At 38.2% G+C, this 23,441-nt stretch overlaps 2 protein-coding genes across 3 annotated transcripts in view; one reads left to right on the top strand and one right to left on the bottom strand.

Moving 5' to 3' along the window:
* The window catches only part of LRBA (LPS responsive beige-like anchor protein), a 767,039-nt gene that overhangs the window by 282,312 nt on the left and 461,286 nt on the right, over window positions 1-23,441 (bottom strand). For both annotated transcript variants that reach the window (XM_060116154.1, XM_060116148.1), the window contains exons 39-40: window positions 20,443-20,589; window positions 17,808-17,944 (exon numbers count right to left, since the gene is read on the bottom strand). In XM_060116154.1, the coding sequence (XP_059972137.1) occupies window positions 17,808-17,944; window positions 20,443-20,589 (284 nt within the window). The remainder of the gene's footprint in view (window positions 1-17,807; window positions 17,945-20,442; window positions 20,590-23,441) is intronic.
* On the top strand, window positions 12,672-13,751 carry MAB21L2 (mab-21 like 2). Its single transcript, XM_060095211.1, has one exon. It carries the CDS (start codon window positions 12,672-12,674, stop codon window positions 13,749-13,751), a length of 1,080 nt encoding a protein of 359 aa, XP_059951194.1.

A 23,441-nucleotide genomic window follows, 5' to 3' on the forward strand; every position in this document is an offset into this window, starting at 1 on the left:
CAAATGCCCTTCTGAAAGGTCTTACACTTTGGGGGAAAACTGAAGAAATAACACATGTCGTCTTTTTGTAAGCAGTATATTTAAGATTAAAAGATCTAAAAAGATCTTTTGAGTCATTCATTCTCTTTTTGTAACTATAAAGCATTTATTCAGGATACAGCAATGCAGTATGAAAAAAAATCTGCTGCATGTTTGTCTCTTTTTAAAACTTTTCTTAAACACAAGTGATTTTGTGCAATGGCAATAGATGCACCCATTCCTGTAAGTAACAAAGTAGGGAGCACATCTTGTTAATATTGTTCAATTTTAATTTTAAAATAATATCTCTTAGTACTGGACATAAAACAGCTTAAAGTGTGTTGATAAATGCCTTAGAATTATGTTTGCATTTTTCTAATAATAGAGACTGTCAAACTGATTGCATTAAAAAGCCTTTGTTTTAGGACACCTAATGCTTTTGCTGAGTGGTGTCTATTGCTGAGCCCTCTCTCTGGCTGTAGCAGTATGTTGGAGCATGCACTTGCTGCGAGAAAGACATTAGTCATCATTAACAGAAGCACTGACACCAAATCTAAGTGCCTCTCCACAATGACCAAGTGGCAATCATCTTTCTCTTACACTGTCACTACTGATTAGGATTTTCTTTCATGAAAATTTAATTTGTCCCCCTTTCTTCAGCTTTTTTTTTCCTGAAAAAAACACTGTATTCAGGAAAGACTTCAAATACAGCAGAAGCTGCGCCTATAATATAGCTAACAATATAAAGATTACAAGATTCCCAGCTAAATATTTTATCTAATCCAACAGAAAAACACAGATTAAGTGAATGATTAATAAACAACAGGGGGAAAACACTGACTCTAAAAGGAATCTTGCTTTAAGAATCTATAAGCCTCAAAAGGTGACTAAAGCAAGAGATTTGAATAAAATTTCTCTAAATATTAATTACATAATCCCAAAGCATCTTTAAAACTGAGACTAGCATATTTCCATAGTAGCCATCTTTCACTATATTTCAAATGTGCCTTCTCTCATTTCTTAAGAAGAAAGATGGGTATTCACACAGACATGTCACTGCAAACTTAAGAAAATATTTAAGCATCCATACCCTCAGTGTGCATTAACCTGCTGTTGTTAAAGAAAAAAGGGGGTGCGTGTGGTATTTTCAGTTGTATTGGACAAATGAAAATGATTCATGTGGTCAGGCAGGCTACCCACAGCTAGATGATACTACAGACTTAAACTCTGGTTCTGTACAATATCACAGTGTTAAACAAGATATCATAGAGATAAGTTATTTAAGGAAGTTTTAAAAAACATTTACTTTTCTGTTTTATTTCAATTTGTTTAAAGTTTTCAAAAAATGTAAGCATGTGATAGTTTGCAAGGATCCTGGTACAACCCAAACTCCCACTTCTAGTTATAAATACTATCTGCTCTTTATATTACTTATATTTTGTAACAAAATAGAGATTGGTTTAAATTTAAAATATTTCTCAATTATTTTATATCCCTTTTAGAACATGTATACTTTTAATCAAAACCTGTTACACTTTTGTGTTTATGTGAATACGAACTACATCTACCTTTAAATGTAAATATCCATATGAAATGCTTTTAAAACAAGTCAGCCTCATTGCTTTTTAAAATTCAGAAGCAACCATAATTCATCAAACTTTAATCATTAAATGTTCAATTCCTGACTATTTTATTGTGAAAACTAATATAAAACGAATTTGAAGGTCAAATAGTAACTGCTTAATGGCTAATACCTAACATTTACAAATGGTTCAATTTTTTTTCTACTTAAAATTAGTCTGCAGTTAAAACATTTAAGAAGAGATTAGGAATTATAAAGGATTTTAAGGGAATTTCTAACTGCTAAACTTTTATTAAGTTCAGAGATATCGTGATTAAATAAGGATCTAGTCTAAATTAAAAGCAAAACCATACAATAATAACCTAACTTAATTATGCTTGCAGAGTATCTTTACAAATGATTAGCTCATTTCTTTATTTCTTAACTAAGTAAACACGCTTCTTAAATTCTCAAAAGCTTAAAAGTAAACTCTGATTTTCATAGTTGCACTGACTTTTCCAAATCAAAACTTCAAAAACTTACAACAATATAGTTACTGACTCTATTGCTAGATCCAGTATGTGTTCAAGTAGAGAAGTTTAGCAGTATAACTTCCACCCCTCAACCTAAACCTCCAAGTCACTTGTCAGTTAAGGGTTGGGCGATTTATTGACCGGCCCTGGATGCATACTGTCAGTGCTGAAGGAAATATGAGAGAGGGTTGTCGCTACTGTTCTGGAGCTCATTGATAATGACATACCTGCCTCTGTCACCCATTACCCATACTACAAACTACTTAGACCTAACTGAAAAATCAATAGCCTACTTGCACTGGTTCCTGTGGCTGCCTCCTTTGATTGTCAGCTCCTGTCTAGGGTCAGCACTTACATGAAAGGGGCTGTGACTGCCTGATGCTTTCAGGACAACCTAACGATATGAAACTAGCCAACAGAACAGTAAATTCTGTCTCTCTGCCCTCCTCATCAATTAGGCTTTGACTAGGCTTGCCTGTAGAAACCTGACCTTTTAAGTTTAGGTGAATATGGACTAGCTGAACACACCATTGCCCTCAGCACTGAGCCAGGAAATCTACTGACAAGTTAAACAAAACAGAAGGTTGTAACTGTCATAATTTGCATTGCACTTTCACGCCAACAAGGGTGTTATCAGTAGGGGCAAGCCCTGGAACACACAACTCCAGCACCCTTAAGCCACGCTACTCATAAATTTCCAAGTGAAGTGAGATAAAACATAAATTCACAAATAGCAATGCCTTTCGCATCTCTTAGTCTTTTAGGTTTGCACTCTGCAAACCCACAGAGTGTCCATCAACAACTCTCTCGGTGGTCACCTGGCATGCCTATTGCATTAACGACAGACTTCCAAAGAACACAATACAGAAGTAAAATAACTCAACTATGCCCACTGAAAAGGTATTTTAGAGAGAATTTATAATACAGCAGACAGACTGATTGATCTATATCTCAAAATGAGGACAATTAGATCTCAATATGTTGTCTTTTCCTGTCTCACTTCCCTCCCTCCAAAAATATCCACAAGCTCAGACAAATAATAAGTTATCGCATAAGTGAAAGGAGGTGTTGAAATTATTTCCTACCATGCTACTCTAATACAGCATCTTTTACAGTTTGAGGGAAAACTAAGAACATCTGTAAAATAAAAGATGTTAACACTTTTATGCTTGTCAGGTCTTCTGATGAAAACAAGTGAAAAGCATGAGAAAGTAGTATAAAACTTACTTTAGTGACTCATGTTTTGAAAACCATTTCCCTGCTTGGGTCTATCTTTTAACACAACATGAATACGGTAATGTTATAGTTGCTTAAAGCAGTGTCATTTCTCTAAAGAGAAGACTGACCTTTCCATTAAAAAAATTTTTTTAAGTTAATTATGAACTTGAACTTTATTTGGCTCCACGAACTAATATTTACAGAATAGCTAATCTTAGTGAAAATATCAGAAACATTGAAAGACAATTCAACAATTTGAGAAAAAAAAAAAAAAAAAACACCTGCCAACCTTGCGCACACCTTTAAACACATACGGTTTTGCTGAATATACAAGAATATACAGCCTGTTTCATTTTCATATTTTTATGATCCAACTCCTATCAAAGAATAATTAGTATACTCTTACAATCTATTCCAACTTGCTAATGGGTTGTCCCTCACAACTGTCTCCAATCTACAATTTGCATTTTTTCCCTTAAGTCTAAAATATGGAATATAACGATTTGTAAGCTTATTCTTTCTGTGATTTTTTTCATGTTGAAAACTTTCACATGCATATATTAGAACAGCACTGAAATTCTAAATGTGTGCAGAAAGATTTCTGATTTAAAATCAATGAATAAAGATATAAAAAAGAACTTTAATCATGTTAGGGTAAGAAATTACAGATTTTTGTCTATCTAGAAGAGGTAGAAAAAACTCTTCATGTATCCCCCCATTTAACAATTGAGAAAATAGTGAGTGGAGACAGTGACTTGATCAAGGTCACTCACACAGTTTGTAGCCAAGCTAGGATAAAAATTCAGGGCTTTTTATCCCCTAGACTAATGCTCTTTAATACTATCATACTGTCTCCCTTTCTTTATCTTATCTATGCAGGTAAGCTATGTGACAGCAAGGAACTTGTATTTAAAAAAAATACATAGCTTTGTATCATTTGTTTTAGATTGGTGCTACAAGTTATAGAAAGTTTTAACTAATTTGAAGAAAAGATTAGATTTGTAGAGCATTTAACCAACAAGGTACTATAGAACAAATAACTATTAGAAATAGAAGATCTAATTAAGTACGGTTGGAACCCTTTACTTATCTAATATGATGATTAACTGTGCATCTGGTAGCCTTTCAGGTCCTTTGTGTGCACCTATCTGATAGCAAAGTGAAAGGGCATGGGTAGTGTCTGGTCCCAGCAAGCAAATCATTTGGAAACAGTCATAGCCATAGATCAAAGATTTTTCACTCTATCTTGGCTGATTTAAACCTACTAACCCAGGTTTCATCTACAGACAAAACCAGTCAGAAAATAAGAGAGTGACTCTTTAGGATCCAAAGATAACAAGGGAAGAGAGAAAGGGAAAACTCAGAAAAGAAACAGACTGGCAGAACCTTGATATACATAGGCCAAGACAGCTGTTTTATATCCTAGCTTTATTTCACATGGTTAAAGGAAAAGTTTCCATTCCTTAGATCATCAAATATTATTTCATTTATACTACACAGATGTCTTCTATACGTAGATTAGAGCCAATGAAGGATTTTTGTTGTTGTTATTCAACCACTACCAGGAATCAGAGAAACCTCTCAGCACATCACTTTTACTCTAATTCACAACGTTTAAAGGAAGGAACAGGCTCGATTTTTTTTTTAACATTTTCATTAAAAATAACACAAGCTTATTAAAAATTTCCTGTAATCTTAGCAGAAGATTGATGCAAAATTACTACTAATAATAATATTATAGATGGAGTGCTGCAGAACCTGTATATTTCAAGAGAAACTAAGATGTTTAAAAGGGCTAGTTTTCCTGAAGTGTAACAAAAACTTACCTACGATACGCTTAACTGATAATTTTAAACATAGGCCCACAAAATGTCTCATATGGCCTGAAAGAAATATAGAACGTTAACACCAGGTCTTATATTTTGAACTAAGTACAGCTCAGTACGGGCATAATCTACATCCCTAATCTCAATCATCTGTTTTGTAAATGTCTGGCACTGATGGCAAAGGAAAGTGGAAATGGCAGTGGCAATGACTCTGAAACCCCAAGAAACATACTCTACACGTGAATCAGTAGTATTATCTTATTAAACTAAGGATATCACATCTTCTTTAAAGCATAAAATTCAATGTTTCGAATGGAAATGAATGAAATTGAAATCAAGAGCCTTGATTTATTTAGCATCAGGTTTAATATCAATAATCCTGATGTTCTATTTTGTGGAAGTGATATTAAAGACCAGTAAAATTTGTTTCTCAAAGGTGGAGGAGACACAAATAATAATCCACTAATTACACAATCATACCGTAAATAGTTAAGAATTGGCTTCTACTAAAAGCACCCTTTCATTTGTTGAAAATTATAGTGAGTCATGAAAGCCAAAGTTATTAAACAGAAAAAAGACAATATATACCTCACAGTATGTTAATAAGTTAAAATTGTTAAAAAGGAAGGAAAGAAGACAGAAAGGTAGAATCTTATTTAACTTTTCAGAACTGTTCAACTGTCTTATAGAAATAAAGGAATGTGACTGCTACAACTCAAAACTGTGTTTCTCTAAAATGAAAAAAAAGCTAAATGTTTCTTGGTAAAGTCAAAAGACATAAATGAAAATATAGTAAATTCAATCAAAAAGACTTGCCGAATTAACTCAGATTGTCTTAACACTGTATATCCTAGCTCAGTAATACAAGAGTATTTACATTTCAGTCAGGCTAAAAGCTGCTCATTTCCATTCTCCTGAGTACAAGTTCTTTGCTCTATCACTGTCCATTTTGATGATACTATGTATAGTTTAATAAAGTACTCATATACACAGCTGAGTACTAAACTTGGGGAAAAAACTAACATCTATTGTACTTTCAATACTCTCATGCTACTAAATTATACAAGAATTAGACTTGTAAAAGTTTAATAGGTGTAAATATCACTAATCAAATACATTATCCAAGGTAACCCAAACAAACTTAATCCCACAAAACAATATTCAGAAGTACATAAAAGCATTTATTTTTCAGTACAGTTTGAGGCTTAGTAATGCAAAGTTAAAGCCATTGCTTTGACCTTACAGAACATTAAGTTCAAACTGTTCAAATGACAATACCCTTGGGTTACCAATCAAAGTGATTACAAGGTTTGGGTTTTTTTCAGGTTTTTTTTAAAGCTATTTTGTGAAAGAAATTAAAAAAACAACTTGTTTTAGCAGCATGATTGACCATTTAAAATTAATAGGCACTATGGTGAACTGCTCAAAGAAAACATTCTATTACTGATTATTCTCCTGATTGATTCCAGAATAATAATTATCAATAGCTTATAAACAATTTCTATGATACTTAGGCGATTTGGAAAATTAGATCATTTGACAGAGAATATAAGAGAATGTGGCTTTACTCTGACTTTTAATACATTGTGCATAGTATAATCCTGACAATTGGTGCTGTTAAAGCTTCTTACAGATAATTTAATATAATTACTTCAATAAAATTTCATCAACTAATACACTAACGAATTGTGTTTGGGTTATTTATTTTTCTTCTTGTTTTTACTGGAATAGTTTTTAAATTCAGAGAATTTAATCGTTATTTATTGCTCTTTTACATCTTGACCCCCTAAAAAAGAATTTTTTTCTTAAAAAATATTTTTATAAATATATTGAATGATTAAGCATATAAGAACCAAACATTTAGCAACTGTACAGATATTTTAAAGTTAGATTTTAGAAGATAAGAATATATACAGGTAAACACGTGGTCTTTTGTTTTCCAAAAAGTATAAATCCTTCAGAGAGTTGATTATTTTAAGTCAATAACCTGATTATTTTTTGAGTAATTCTAAAATGTTTTCCTGGAAAACAAATCATATAATCTAAAATCTGTATACTCTTTAGGAAAGATTATTGAAATACTGTATGCCATTTCTAGAGATAATTAATGGATATCTTTTAAGTCCCAGTGATATGATAAAGTAAAAACTGCACTGAAGTTTAACTCAGTAAGCACATTTCTAAGTAAAGATCAGCAAAAAATAAAACAGTTTAAGCATTTTGTATTCTCTGGAAATGTAAACAGGATTATAACTGTCAGATGTACAGAAGCACTGACTGCAGCCATTAGTTTGGTTTTGCTTCTGAGAAACACAACATGAACTACTGAATCATTTCTTTTCAAATCCATACATTCCCTGCAGCAGTTCAAGCTTCATCAGCAGTGCAAGAATGTATAAAAATGACAGGCAAAGAGAATTAGTTTTCTTTTTTCTCTCATACTGTTTGCCTGTAAATGGAAGACAGGGTTCTTTCTCAAAGCACTTAAGCTGAGGATGTTTAAGTCAATTGCTGAAAGAAAATATGACTGAATTCTCTATGCGAGAAAGTATCATAATTGGAGAAACTGAAAAAATCAAGTACTGTGTTATTATCCTAGAATAAAATATTACAAGATTAGCATTCTAACTTAGTTGCCCATTATTCTTCAATTAGAAATATTTTCAGTTTTTTAAGTATTCTGTCAACTCATCACATTATTTTAGCGCCATTCATAAAGTACCTGGTTCTGCTTCTAATTTTAAATACAAAAAGGCGTTCAAATTAAAATACACACATTTTCTTTCAAAAACATCATATTTGTATAGTTAACATTTTGATTTCCAAGTTTCTGTACCCATAAGTGTTTCACTGAAAAAGGAAATTCAATTAATAATTAAAAGTTAATTTAACCACGATCAAGTAAAGATAGGATCTAATGTATGATCTAGCTACTCTTCTGGAGCTTAAACATTCACATTTTTCAAAAACTAGCACAGTAATTTCTGTAACTTGACTCAATTTTTTTAAGGAAATGGGAACTTTTCTGACTAAAGTTTAAACATACGTAGTTTATAGTAACTAAAAACATGCCCACCTCACTATCATCATCTAAATTCTCATACATGTTCCTAATTGTAAGGACGGTGAAGGTAAATCCTAGAGAAGTCTGAAGGTTATGGGCTTCATGAAATCCACAACAAAATATTCAAATCACACCCTGAATGTCTTCTTTCTCTTTTTAGTCATGTCTGTAGTCAGACCAACATGATAGGTCTGGGCAGAGGCATGCTGATGTTGGCACTGCCGAAACCAAACAAACAAGATGTTTAACAGTCAAATAAAATGTCCGCAGCCTCCCTAATGACTTTGTCAAGGACCGTCAGATTTCGCTCCCCCTCTTTTGCCTCATTAACTCAAGTATGATGAGACGGATTATAACAAGAGAATACAGATCAATCGGTCTGAAGACTTGAAGTGGCTTTTAGCCTCTAGAGTTTCTTTCTCTCACTTGGTCTCCTTTAATAGAACACGGTATCTCCTGCAGAAGGGGCTGCCACTCCGTTTTAATACACCATCAAGGAGCTGCTGATGGACTTCTATACTAACATACATAAAAGCAGAGGTGACAGGGGCTCTTCAATTACAGCCTCCTCGGATACCGTTTCCCCCTTCAATTATTCAACCAGAGGAAGAGCGGATCCGCAAACACACAGCTGAAGCAGCTCTTAGAGCAGAGGCCGCCAGAGTGAGTTGGGGTGGGGGAGGGGAAGGAAGGGAACCAGCAAGAGGGAGCATTATTTGCTGGAAGTGTTTAAGTTTATTGCTCAAATGATGTTTCTAATTAGTACCACGGCAATAAATTAAAGTCGCCTTTGTTTAACTGATTTATTATTTACTAGAGCATCTACCTTGGACAGGGTAAATTGGTAATGAATTGTTTTTAAATCAAAACATTTGTAACATTTTATCATTCCCTCGGCCTCAGTACGCAAAAGTGGAGAAGCGAGGGGACAAGGGTGGGACGAAGCGTGGTCGTGCTGACAGAGCAGGGAGGAGAGGAGGACTGGGGTGCCGGGCGAGTGGTGGCGCCAAGACCCGCGCGGCCGGGGCCGCCCCACCCGAGAAGGGCGCGCGGGCGGAGGGCGGAGGGCGGAGGGCGCTGGGCGCCTGCCCGCGGGCGCGGGAGCGCGGAGGAGGGATGACGCCGTCACCCCGGGGCCTTCTGCAAACACTCACTCCCTGGGGCGTCGCGGGCCCGGCCGGTCCACGCGCGAGGCCTCGGCGGCTCCGACCGGGGGCGAGGGGCGAGGGTCGGGGCGGGGGGGGAGGGAAGCTCCTCACCCTCTCACCCCGCCACCAGTCTCCGCCCAGTAACTGCCCTCGGGAGAAGCCGCGCGGGATCCTCTTCTGGCGTTCACACCACTCCCCGCCGCAAAGTGCCCCTCCTGCCAGTAACAGTTCCCAGAGCGCCGCTGTGGCCTCGTGGCCAATCGCCGGGGTGCCGGCAGAGCCTGGGCGTCCCACACGCGCGGACCCTGAGGGCGCCGGCTCGCGTCCATTCTCCTGCCGCCCGGGGTCCGACGCCAGCCGCACGCACGCCGGAGCCCGCGGCCGCCGGCGCCGCTGAGACTCCCGAGAAGTCACTAAAGCTCTGCGTCCCGGAGTCCCGCGGACGCGACTGTTCGTCTCAACTCCTGGCCACTGAAGACATCCCTGGCAACAAATCCGACTTGATGAAAAGAAGGAAAAAAGGACAAAGTTCTTTAGGAAGAGACATGTAGCTACGAGAGTGAAGGGGTGACAAGATACCAGTGGTCCGCACCAGATGTGCAAGAACGAACCAAGGAGGTCCAAGCGTCTGACATCAAGTACCTGATGAAACAAACTTTCCCTATGCAACTGAATTCAGGTTCATCTGGTTCAGCCTTAAGACAGCAAGTCAAGCCTTCCCACGGGGTTTTGCAAAAGCCGCATACCAGGTTTTGCAAAATGAAGTCTTCGCACAACCGGCTTATAGATTTTCTTTGTTACAGCATTATCAGAGTACATAACGTCCAAACTCTAACTAAAAACATTCCCATCTACTTGATTTGTCTTAAAAAGGCTCAGAATCCACACACCTGAGGTTCAAACATAAATTCTAAGCAAATCAGAAACACTGTTACAGCTCTTTCAACCAAAAGTACCTAAAGGCTACCATGGTACAGCTCGAAAGTGTAATACATATACTAAAAGCACATGCATGAGTTTCACTGAAATGCCAAGGGAGGGGTGAAGCCATCTGTGTAATCAATAACAGGATAGTTATAGATTTTTGCAGCAGTGAAGTCTTTTAAAGGCAAGAGTCAATTATGAAAATAAAATGAGTTTACAAATGAAATTCTGTACTGCCTGAAAATATACTCAAAATTAGATTTACAACATTAACATTTTAAGAAAACTTTAAATCAGGTTCATATTTACTTCCCTTCATTTTTATTAAGTTTAAAATAATTTGAGTGGCTTACTTAAAAAGTATATCCAACAAAATTTTACCATATATAAATATGCACCATTTCTCACAACTTAAACATATTTTCTCTCTGATAACAAGTTACTCCTTGTAACAATAAAGTAATAACGTTAAATATATCCGAATCTTAATTATGAAGTAATTATCAAACAAGGTGCTTGTACCATTTTTATCCTGCCTCATTTTTCAACAGCGTATGGAAATTACTCAAAAGAGATTTACCATTATAAACTTTCACCCCATGTCCACTCCCCCCACCCCCCAACTGGCGCACATATACAGCAATTGCTCTGGCTCTTAGCAACAATGGGAGGGGAGGGGAAGAAAAGGGAGGAAGACTTTGCCTAAGGAAAAAATCTAGAAAAATTTAGGTCCTTTCCCAGATTTCCCTTCCTCCTCCCATTTGCCTTCAAGCGAAAGTAGTTTTGTTAGCGTTTGCACCTTCTTCACAATGTTGATAGAAAAAAAAAAAGTGAACCTTTCTGAACCACTGCTACTCTCCCTTGAGTCATTCCAGCCATCTCCAAGAAGTCCCTTCTCTATACACTCTCTTTTTCTTCCTTGCAATTGATAAGAGAGGAGGCTAAAGAAGAGGGGGTTTGCAAAATGTGTGTGAGCATTTGACTTCGACTATCTCCTCCTATTTTCTTACTTCTCTCTTTACCCCCTTTCTTTATCAAGTGCAGCGGTGGCTGCTACCGTTTGCCAAGCATGCCTGTCTTCTCTCTCGGATTGGCTAAAGCACTGACAGCTCCGACAGCGATTGTAGGAACTGAAGCTCCACCCCCCTCATGATGGCCCAGGACCATTCATAAACTAAATAACTCCAGGAAACAGCAACGAGAGAGAGAGAGAGAGAGAGAGAGAGAGAGAGAGAGAGAGAGAGAGAGAGAGAGAGAGAGAGGTTGCTGGGGGGTGGGGTGAGAGAGAGAGAGAAAGAGGGAGAGAGGGAAAGAGGGAAAGAGAAAGGGAGGGAGAGAAAGGAAGGGAGGGGGAGAGAGAGGAAGAGAGATTAGGAGGGAGAGGGAAAGAGAGAGAGACATCGGAGGGAGAGGCGACTCAGAAAGTGGAATCTGCACAAGCAACCTAAAGGGGGAGGAGAAGAAAAACCCTCGAATCGTTATAACTAAACCCCAGATGCGACGCAAGCAACGACTTCGTCACACTAAAATAGATTTTGTGACGGCCAAAATTATAAATTACGAAGCAGAAATGAGTATCAAACAACTTCCAGCGGTTTGCACCTAGAGAAAGACAAGACGAACGCACTGCAAACAAACCAACCCAGTCCAAACAACGCCTCCAGTAGGAAAAGAGGAAAACCGCTACAAGAGGACCCCCTGAGAAGAGACCAGACCTACACGCTGAGAGTGCGGGGCATCTGCGAACCTCTGAGCGCGCTGCGGACTGAGTTGCACTTCGCCGCTCTCTGGACATTAATTACACCCTTCACCTTCCATTTGGGGGAGGGTGAGGAGAAAAGCACTCACCTAATCTGAATAAAGAAGTGCTACCAGCGTGGGAGAGAAGTTTAAGAATGAAACACTGAATGTTTTGCTTTTATTTTTAAATTTACTTTGGCATTTCAAAGACCTCATTTCCAGATTTCTGGGCCATCTCCGCTGCAGACGTCTAAGCCTAACCTCTTGGTAACCTGAATTTTTCTCTCTCACCCTGTCTCCCCACCCCCCTCCCCTTCATCTCGCCCGCAGGCACATCTTTATTTCACATATCAAGAGAAAGCAAAAAAGTCCCAGCAGGTACTTTTCTTTTTCAAAGATCATCCTTTTTTTCCCCCCCCTTATTTTCTGGAGAAGAAAAAAGCTTTCAAAAGAGGGGAAGGAAAGAGCCAGACGGCTGAAGCATCCGCCGGGCAGCCCAGGTGGAGACAAGAGTGAAAGTGGGGCTTAGGGGAGCGCAGCGCCTCTTTCGCAAGCCGCAGGGCCACCACCAGCGCGTGAGCCTTGGATCCCTCAACGTACTGCGAGACGCCGGTGTACAGCCCGGACCTGTGCCCCAACATGATCGCCGCTCAGGCCAAGCTGGTTTACCAGCTCAATAAATACTACACTGAGCGCTGCCAAGCGCGCAAGGCGGCCATCGCCAAGACCATCCGAGAGGTCTGTAAGGTGGTCTCGGACGTGCTCAAGGAAGTGGAGGTGCAGGAGCCTCGCTTCATCAGCTCCCTGAGCGAGATCGACGCCCGCTACGAGGGTCTGGAGGTCATCTCGCCCACAGAATTCGAGGTGGTGCTCTACCTAAACCAGATGGGCGTCTTCAACTTCGTGGACGACGGCTCGCTGCCCGGCTGCGCGGTGCTCAAACTGAGCGACGGGCGGAAGCGGAGCATGTCTCTCTGGGTCGAGTTCATCACAGCGTCCGGCTACCTGTCGGCGCGCAAGATCCGCTCGCGTTTCCAGACGCTGGTGGCTCAGGCGGTGGACAAGTGCAGCTACCGGGATGTGGTCAAGATGATCGCGGATACCAGCGAGGTCAAGTTGCGCATCAGGGAGCGCTACGTGGTGCAAATCACTCCGGCGTTCAAGTGCACCGGTATCTGGCCTCGCAGTGCTGCACAGTGGCCTATGCCCCACATCCCCTGGCCCGGCCCCAATCGGGTGGCGGAGGTCAAGGCCGAAGGGTTCAACTTGCTCTCTAAGGAGTGCTACTCGCTGACCGGCAAGCAGAGCTCTGCGGAGAGCGACGCCTGGGTGCTGCAGTTCGGAGAGGCTGAGAACCGCCTGCTGATGGGCGGCTGCCGGAACAAGTGTCTCTCGGTGCTGAAGACGCTGCGGGACCGCCACCTGGAGCTGCCTGGCCAGCCGCTCAACAACTACCACATGAAGACGCTGCTGCTGTACGAGTGCGAGAAGCACCCGCGGGAGACGGACTGGGACGAGGCGTGCCTCGGAGACCGGCTCAACGGCATCCTGCTGCAGCTCATCTCCTGCCTGCAGTGCCGCCGCTGCCCTCACTACTTTCTGCCCAACCTCGACCTTTTCCAGGGCAAGCCCCACTCGGCCCTGGAGAGCGCTGCCAAGCAGACCTGGAGGTTGGCCAGGGAAATTCTCACCAATCCCAAAAGCCTGGACAAACTATAGGGTGCTGGGGACTGCCTGAAAAGCGACACAAACGGGAATGCTCTCAAACACACAACGCACAGCTTGGCGACAGACAGCGGAAACTCCAGACACAGACTTTTAAGTTAAGCCACCGGAGAGAAACGGGAACCTGGCAGAAGACTGCCTTAAGTAACAGGCAAACAAAAGGAGAGCAAACCAACCAAACACACAAAATCACATTCTTGCACAAAAGGGATCCTTCTCTTCCAAACAATGGGAATTGAAAAGGTCACACAACAGAAGCAATCGGGCTTTGCCACAACCAAATGAAACCCAAGGTACATTTTCAATCGAAATATAGTAGTTTCTCCCTTTTCCTTCTCTCCCCCCTCTTCATTCTCTGTCTCTGTCTCTCTGTCTCTCTCTCCAATGTGTTTTGGGTTGCCTGAATGTTGTCACCAAGTGAAAAACAAAGTATTTAATTATATGTAAAATTTCTCTTTTAAACAAAGTTTTGCTGATGTTAAATGTATCTCAGTGCCAATGTCCGATGTGCCCCTCCCTCCCCCGCACCTCTTCCCTCACCCTAAGCAGTCTTGTTGAAAACAGTAATAAAAATATTACTTTACATTGTAAATGACTGTTTGTGGATCGTTCTTAAATGAAGGAAGGTGAGATCACAATTTATTATTTACAATATAAAGATGTGAACTTGAGGAATGCAAGAAGCTTCCATTTTAACTCTAGTTTGCAAAATTTACAAATGCAGCACATTTTGTAGATTTAACGATTCAAGTCCCCACCAAAATCTTTAGAGAAGAGAAAATATTAATTTTACACAACTATAATATGTTTGTCCTGTAGATTTTAAGACTAAAAGTAATATCTTATTTCATACTTGAGAGAACAGATTTTGTATGGAAGAACTGATTTTGATCCTAATTTTTAAAAGAAAAGTTTTTTCACATTAAAAATTAAGATATGTGCTCTCTCATGCCATACTCTAAAAAAAAATGCACTCTGAGTCTGAATTATAAAAGAAACATTTATGGATCTTTTCTGAATAGTTAACACAATGAGTTATACTCATCCTTCAATCATTTGTCCTCTTCAAGTTTTAAATAATAAAACTTAACAGTTAAATCAGTCACATTAAAAGGGGATAAAATGGAGATAGCCATATTCCTTTTCCCCAGCAAATGGTGATAGGAACAATCCAGATGTATAAATTACTTCAAGTTTTTAAATGGCTACTTATAAATGCTGTAACTATGATCATTTTTTAATCAAAGTCCCAGAATTATTCAGAAGTAGCTTACACTCAATTTAAATAAAAAAGGTTTTAATACTATCTTATGACCAAAGAAAAATTAAATATAAGAAAAGTATGTTCCTCCTCTTTCTGCTTTTCTAAGGTAACAATCCAGTGTATTCGTTTCAACGTTTCAACTTTAACAAACGTTTTTTTTTAATATAAGGAAATATCTGATTACAAAAATAAAATAATTAGTAAAACTGAAAGCATCCCAAAGGAACTGGTTCCTCTTCTTTATGCTGGAGGTAACTATGCTCCATTAGATATGTTAATGAGAGGCACAGGTACTGAATCCATGTCAGATGTTACCCTTTAATATTTAAAATTTATTCTTTGAATTAGCCCACTTTTTTAACTTACTCAGAAAATCCAGGAATGAGAGATACAAAGAAAAATGTTCTAAAAAGCAATTTTAAAGATCAGAGGAAGAAGTCTGAGTGGGGGAGGCAGTGTATGGAGGGATGAGTGGCAGGATAGCAGAGGTGGATGAAAAACAAGGAAGCTACTCAGAGCTCTGGTGCCTAGTTCACTTGATAAAACAGGCTTAAGTTTTAAGATTCCTAGGTAAACATTCCGTAGTAAAAATAGTTCTGAGTTAGAAATATAAACTGTGATCTTATCAGTTCTGAAATCATCTCTACTCTTTCAACCTATACTATATCTTTTTCAGGTCTCTGTTCCTGCAGATGTAGAATAAACTCACTGTAATACTAACTGGTTCAGACAAATATACTATTTTTTTGAATAATACAAATGAACTTATTCTCTAGGGAAAATGTTCTGATTTTTTTAAGAACAATTTCAAAGCAAGTAGTAGGTGCTTACATTTACAAAGAAATTACTTAAGGGCACAGTGTTTAGTTTAAAAGATATAAATGACATTTTAAAATGACCATTTTTTCACTCACAAAAGTATTTAAAGCATTAGACACGTATCTCCCTCCAACTATCCCAGAGAAAAAAATTTAAGTCTTGACAAGGAGAAATAAAAATTCCCCAATTCAATATCTTCTTTTCCATCCTTATTTAATTTAATGCAGGTATCACCAACAAAAAAAGAAAAACACTCCAGTGTCCTCATTACAAAATACCTTAAAGCACCAACGTCTATACAAAATCAAAAATTCTTCCAATAATGGGCTGAAAAATTTTTGAGAATATAAATTAGCAAAAGTTTTGATTTCTGTAACATTAGGCAGGTTGCAGCAGTACAGACCATTTCTGTGTCTAGGCTCAAAGATCCTGTATTGCACAAGCAGCAGGGAAAAAAATTAATTTAATGATGCTGTACAGAATAAGATCAGACAGAAATAGAAGTTATAACTTTCCCCAAAAGGAGTCAATAACTTCAAAGATCCTAATCGCAAAGATTGGCAGCAGTTTTAATAACAAGGACAATTCACTAGATATGTTTAAAACAAATCACATTTTAGATTTTAAGCCATGTATGTCTGAAAGCATAATAGAATAAATAGTATTCTGAATTAAATTTCGGCCTAACTCACAAATTACCATAAATTAGAGAGTTTGAGTAATTTTGGTTACCTTCCTTTCCTAAAGAAACTAAAGTACATTTTCAGACATTTCAGCCATACAACAAAGTAGAAAATTTTTCTAGCTGATGTAATTTCAGAATTAAAGTTTTCTCTACATTGGATTAGCTACATTCTCAAACTCAAAACAATCAGTTCCAGCATAGACTTCCTTTCATATAGTCTACCAAGTCCAGTCTTAATAAAAGCAGCAATGCTGAACCCAAGTGCTAAAAACATGCGTAAGACAAGATATGATTTGTTTGTAAAGTTTTTCATAAAATTATAACATTTTCATTAAGAATGACTTTGAAATACTTCTAAGTGACTAAAATTTAATAATTCACATGATTCCAAAATCAAAGAATTTCCTACCAATAAACTCAGAAAAAAAATTACGTGTGTGTGTGGGGGGGGGACATACACTCACACACACACACACACACACTAGCTAACAGCCTGTAAAAGAAATTACTCCATTTTTTAACACCTCTTCTCTTTCTACAGGTTGCTTATTTTGCTAATTTTAAAAGAGACTCAGAACAAATTCTACCATTTACTTTCATGAAATAAACCTAATTTGGGCTTTATGGCTATGCCACAAATGTCTCTTAGTAAAATAAAGTTGCCAAGGTCTGAAAAGTAACCAGAAATACATTTTAAAGGGGAAATTACATTTTCATTTAAGAATAGGAATTTATGCAGTACCTTGTAAAATTGACTACAGGTAATGGGAAAAAGAGGTATCTCACACATACAAGCCATGCTTGCATGCATGTCAGAGTAGTAAGTCAGGAGGACAAAGCAAGGAGAGTGATATATTGGTATTATATCCAGAAAAATATAAAGGCTAAACAAAATAATTCCACTCTCAATCTCACCGAATTTTGTAGCTTAATTCACCCCGGACCCTTTGAGGCAAAATATATTTTATAGACGATATTCCCTGAGGTTCTCCCCCCCACCCCTGAATGAGCTAATGATAAATGCAATTAAGTGGAAACTGTTTTTGAATCTAAATGAACTTCAATAATCTAACTAGCTGGTAAGGGAATCATAAGCTAAAGGAGATAGTTGCCTTGCATATAGACAGAAGCAATTCATCAAGAAATTCAAACTATTTCTATCATAGTTTATTAATGTCAGTCCTACCCAACAGCAGCCACACACACCCCCCCACACACACACACACACTTTCCCATCATTAAAAAAAAAAAAAAATTCCATAAAATGAAACACATTCCTCACCTTGGGGTCAATTTTCTTGAAGTTAGGGTCTTCTTCATCCACCTCAAAATAGAGTTCGGAGGAGGTGACAGAAAGAGTGCCCTTTACTACAACAGAGGGGGCCACAAGCTGAGCTGGTGTGGTCAGGCTAACAGGACCTGCCAAAAGGAAAAGACAAGCCAAACAAGTTGGAATGATATTTTTCAAAAAATCAAGTGGATTCAGGCAGAAATTTCATTTAATTTTAAATTCTCACCTCTAGCACCAAATTGCCTGCTCACCCCTTTTACATTTCCGAATTCTGTCCACCCCAAATCTCCCTCTGAAAATGCAAAGTTAGGGTTCTCATACTAAGAGATCTATAATAGGCAGTTAATGATAACAGTAAGCTAGGTTTCAATTATTTTATAGGGAGTCGGCCTAGCTTTGGTCTAATCTCCTGGTTAGAAGGTGGCTCTGCCTAAATAAGTCCATCCACATTCCATTTAGAAAACAAGCCTCAGGCTATCAAACAACATAGAAAAACAACCAGGAGCAAGGAAGACTCAATAGGCTTCCAAGGCCAGAGGTTAGCTTAGAGTTTGGCTGAGGCATGATTACAAAAAGATTACTAGCTTATTAATGAAGTGAGAAACGTTAAACCATATTCTCTGATAAAGATTTTGTGCCAGGTTGACACAAAACCTCTTCCATAACAACTTTACCTCATGAAAGATTGGTAAAAATACTTCTTTTCCAAGCCTGCCTTTCCATTGTTCAATATTGTTCAATGCGTCCAAATCTAGTATTAGTGTAGTTCAGGGACTCTGGGAGTAAACAGCTGGAGGGTGGGTTTCCAAGTGAATGAATTTTTATTGGAATAATCAAATCTCCACAGGGCTTATCAAAAAGACAAATCAGCCTGCTACTGAAAACAATAGATTCACTATAGATAGAAGAGCATAAAGTATATTAGAGCCAAACCTAAAATAAGGACTAAAAATAATAATCATACATATATATATTTATGTAGAGAGAGATGTAGTAAGTTTTTGAAATCCCATGTAAATTCCTCATTGTAAAAATCCTATAGGTGACGAAAACAGCAAGACAAGATGGGCATTTATAGTTCCGAATTAATATAGTGCCTGTAAACATGGTACACCTATTCAGGTAATCAATGGGTGAATAAGTGTTTCAAAATTCAGATGAATTGACATTTCTATCGATTGTTAGAAGGGTGTTGGTCCTTAATCTCACATCAATCTTAATGTGTGCCAGCGGGACAATAGGAGGGATGCTCTGCAGAGATCAGAGCAGGTTTTGCCCTCTATTCCCAATGTACAAATACATTGTGTTTGCAGATGGGCAGCAGATAACTACAGAACAGCCATGATTTCCCAAAGCTCATCCCTATAAATGGATGAAATAAGCAGCTATGTGTTCTTTTGCTGTCTCCTTTGCCCTCCGTACATTAGCATGTAATCCTGAGAAGAAATAACATTTTTTCAATCATTCTCAGACATTCAATTACAGGGTAAGCAGACAGCTGCAGGAGCTGGGGCAGCCTAGGTCCTACAGAAGACCCCTGACAATTTCCACTTCATTTCTAACCCACACCACTTTATTAGTGTGGATTACTTCTTAATCCTATTTCCATTGTCAAGATTATATAATTAAACTCCCCTTTCACCTCTATTACTGTATGAATGTATTACCAGTAGCAAGAATAGAAGCAAAATAAAGGAGGAGGAAATGAGTAAATGGATGTGAAGGAAAAGACCAGAGAATAGCAGTGTCCACCTTACTCTCTACTCCTGCCCCAAATCCCTTAACAGTAGGCTCCAATTAATTTTATTTTACTTTACAGAGAGATTTACAGCCATCAGAGAAGATGCCATCATCTGTTTTTGCTTTTCATTATCATTCATTTCATGATTGCGGATATGTCACTAAATAAAAGATTTTTCATGCCTTTTAAATTATCAAAATAGTAGATTATGTAACTTTCATCTACGGAAGATGTAGAATCTTTCAGACTTTCCTCCTTGAGAGACAGAGCCACAGGCATTACAGAAAAAAAGGCATTTAATGAATGACTAAAATTTCAAGCTAAACAGAATTTTTCCCATAAGGGAAGTAAAACTGAAAATCTGCAGAGCGCAAATCAAACATTGCTACATCAGATAAAATATGTGAATCCTGTGAAAAGCCATAGCATTCTTGGAATGGAGTTTTTGAGAGAGTTAAATGTATCTGCAGCATGTTCCCTAAGACCTGTATATCAAAGCAAATAGCTCATCTACCTCCAAGCTTTATTTACAAAGCAGTTGGCATAATTTTACTTACAGCTCTCATTTTGTAGAGATTAGGTACCTCCCATTAGATGGGTGAAGCAAGTTTGTTTTGTTGTTGCTGTTTTTGTACTTTTTTTCTTTTTCAGTAAAGATTATTTGTAAAATAAAAAGATGAGTAGGGTAAACAGAATAGAAAAATGACACGGAAACTATTGAAGATTGGGGGGAAATGTCTAGAACAACAAAAACAATCTCCATTTAATGTAATCGTGGGTGTAAAGCTGGTAGTCCTGCTTTTTCAGGCAGAGCTGAAAAAGTAAGTAATTAGATGCGTGTTGGCTCAGAGCTAGCTGAAGTACGTGCACGACCCCTGAATTTACCGGTGAGATTCTCTAAATCTTTCTCGTCCACGGATGACAGAGTATCGTCGTCGCCTTCCAGGAGGATCTCGTTGTCTGAGTTCTGATTTCCTAAAGCCTGACTCCTGATGGACTGTTTTCCTTTAGCAAGAATATCTTCATCTGCAGCTGAAATGAAAAGGAAACAAAGCTGTCCATCAGGTCTGGGAAGAGCACCCTGGCCGAGGGGCAGGGAACCGAGGTAAGGATAGGTGGACCAAGATGGTCAGTTGTTTTTACCCAGAGTCATCCAGGGTGGGGAAAGTGATCAGGATGGCCCACACGCTCCTTCTGACAACCATGATTCCCCAAACCTAGTCTAATGTTACCTTGAACAAGAACCCTAATCCCATTAAATCTGACCCTTAAACTGCTCACTAAGCCTTTTATTTACTTATATTTAGGGCAGAAGAGGGTTCAAAAGCAGCACATTGTTTTGAAATTTGTTAGTAGAAAAAAAAATCAGACCTTAGTTTTGGAAACAGTACCTGCTTAACACTGAAAAACAAGGAATACTGATTTATTCCTGTGAATGATATTATAACGACAAACATTCTGAAATGGTTGGGGTGTGGCTGTGAAGGAGAATGCATAAATCCAGAGCTAAGAGAGATCCACAGCCAGTGAGGATTTAGGCGAGACTCTGCAGCCATCTCTGACACTAGTAAAGCTACAGCAGCTCTCAGCAGCGGCACGTGCCCTTCCTCTTACTCCATCCTGCCTCTTCCCATCACACTAACCTTGCCCGCATTTCACCCCACCCACAGCCCTACTCCAGCCCTTATACAAATCTCCAAGAGCAAGGCAGTGTGGAAACTAAGTGGAGGCTCAAACACTACCTCCTCCATGTGTTTAAACTAAAGGGCTAAGACACCCCGGGGGCAAACATAACAGAAAGCCTGGGATGAGAGGCATCTGGGCAAAGAGCCTCACACCGCCTGAACCGGAGCAGCCTGTGGAGAGCGGCAGCGCCAGACTCAAAGGCACTGTGACAAGGCAGCCGAAGAGAAGGAAGGAGGGAAAGGGTACAGCAAATACAGAGAGTGAAGAAGCAGCTCTGCGGAGCACCTACAGCCACCAACGGAACCACAAAGAGGAGCACGGGAGCAGCTGAAGGGAGTCAACGCTGAGACTCCAAATTCTGACGTCAAAACCCCATATCCCTCCAAGGTGACTCCCATTGCTTTGAGCAGCTTTCTCCTTAAGAAATACATAAAAGCAGATACTAACTTCTGGACTGGGATTTTTTAAAGTGCATAGGGTCACATAAGGGAAATTTAGAAACCTCATTACACTACTGACATTCCCAGTCTCCAGCTAGGGAAATTCCAGAGGTAAAGCACCTGATCCACCAGGCAACAGCTATTGATACAGAAATAAGATGGCTAGGCTTTTTGCTCCACTGCAGTATCAGCCTAGGCATAAGGCCCCAAACCCAGAAAGGATAAAACACTCAGTCTGCAGTAACATGACTAATATTTATCTATATAATTTATTCTAAATAGTTAAACTACATGTATCTTACCTAGTTAACTAGACAAATCAAAGCTTCTCTGAGTTTAATAGGTATGGTTATTTGATAATGTTAAAGGTAAAAGTTTATTTTTACCATATTTATTGTACGTTCACCACGTATATCATTTATATGTAATACTTATGGCACTACTTAAAAGAACATAGAAGCTTTCTATTAAATAAGAAAGTCACAGGAAGAGGCTTTCTGTATTTAGCTTTGAATACCCTCTATGGATGAATAAAATCTTATTTTCCTTCATACCCACATACAGCATAGTATGCTGCACACATATGAAGGTCTCAATAAATACTTGAAAAGAACTAAAAGTATCTAATTGAAATGGCTCTATTTTCTTAAATGCTATAAAGAAATATACCCAAAAAACACTAATTTTTAGGAAAATAGGAGTATGAGTTTTTATATCATTGTTTATATTTCAAGCATTTATATTTCCTTACCTTGAAATCACAAACATTGCTCTTAGCCCAAACAAGATCTTTTTCAATTTACTATCAATTTTACTAAAAATGAATTGGTCACTGAGAAACACGAGAGAAATCACCATCTTCTATAGTTTGTTATAACGTAAATTATAATAAATTAACAGTTGCCAGTCAGATTTTAGTACAAAATCAGTATGCTACATTCTCATTTCCTGGGTTTATAATTCCTTCATCAAAGCAGAAATCATAATAATAATAATAATATTAAATACACTTATCATGTGCCAAACTATTCAAAGCACTTTACACATTTAACTCATTTAATTCTCATCTACCCTCTGCTAAATTCTCCTTTTCACATGAGCAAACAGGCTCAGAGAGGTTATATAACTTGCTCAAGGCAACACAGCTGGTGATAAGTAGAGTCAGGATTCAAATCCAGTCAGTGTGGCACCAGCATCTGGGCTTCTAACCACTATGCCATAGAAAATGAAAATAACCAATATACAAATATGAATGTATATGTAATTCACTGGTTAGTTTACTAATTCTTATGTTTCTCATAATGCATTTTAAAAAGCTTAAGTCAGGATTATAATAAATAAGTACAGAATAAAAACATATTCATTTCCAAACCTAAATTTGATGAGCATAGGCCAAACACATCAGAAAAAACTAAATTCAACAGCTCGATCATTACTTTCTCTGATTATTGCCATACATGTCCTGAAATACACCAAGCTTATTTGAAAGAAAAAAAGAAGGAAAAAACTCTTTAATCTGAAAACATTTACAAAAAATGACAGTAAGAATAGTCAGTGGCAATGCACCATGGTTTAAAATAGCTCAGTAAATAAATTACATTCATTTCAATGACCACTAAAAATAATTTTTTATCCCTTCCAACTGAAATTTTAAAATTTTAAATATGTTCTCATCATGCTGACAACAAATTAAAACACAATAGCTTTTGAATTAAAATTTTATGAAAAAAAATTTAAGTACTATAGGTCTACTGTATG

Source organism: Mesoplodon densirostris, chromosome 1 (assembly GCF_025265405.1).
Source record: "Mesoplodon densirostris isolate mMesDen1 chromosome 1, mMesDen1 primary haplotype, whole genome shotgun sequence".
Classification (NCBI taxonomy): domain Eukaryota; kingdom Metazoa; phylum Chordata; class Mammalia; order Artiodactyla; family Ziphiidae; genus Mesoplodon; species Mesoplodon densirostris.

What these genes read in the sequence shown, in the direction of transcription:
- MAB21L2 (XM_060095211.1), top strand. Translation starts at nt 12,672, where the DNA reads ATGATCGCCGCTCAGGCCAAGCTGGTTTACCAGCTCAATAAATACTAC.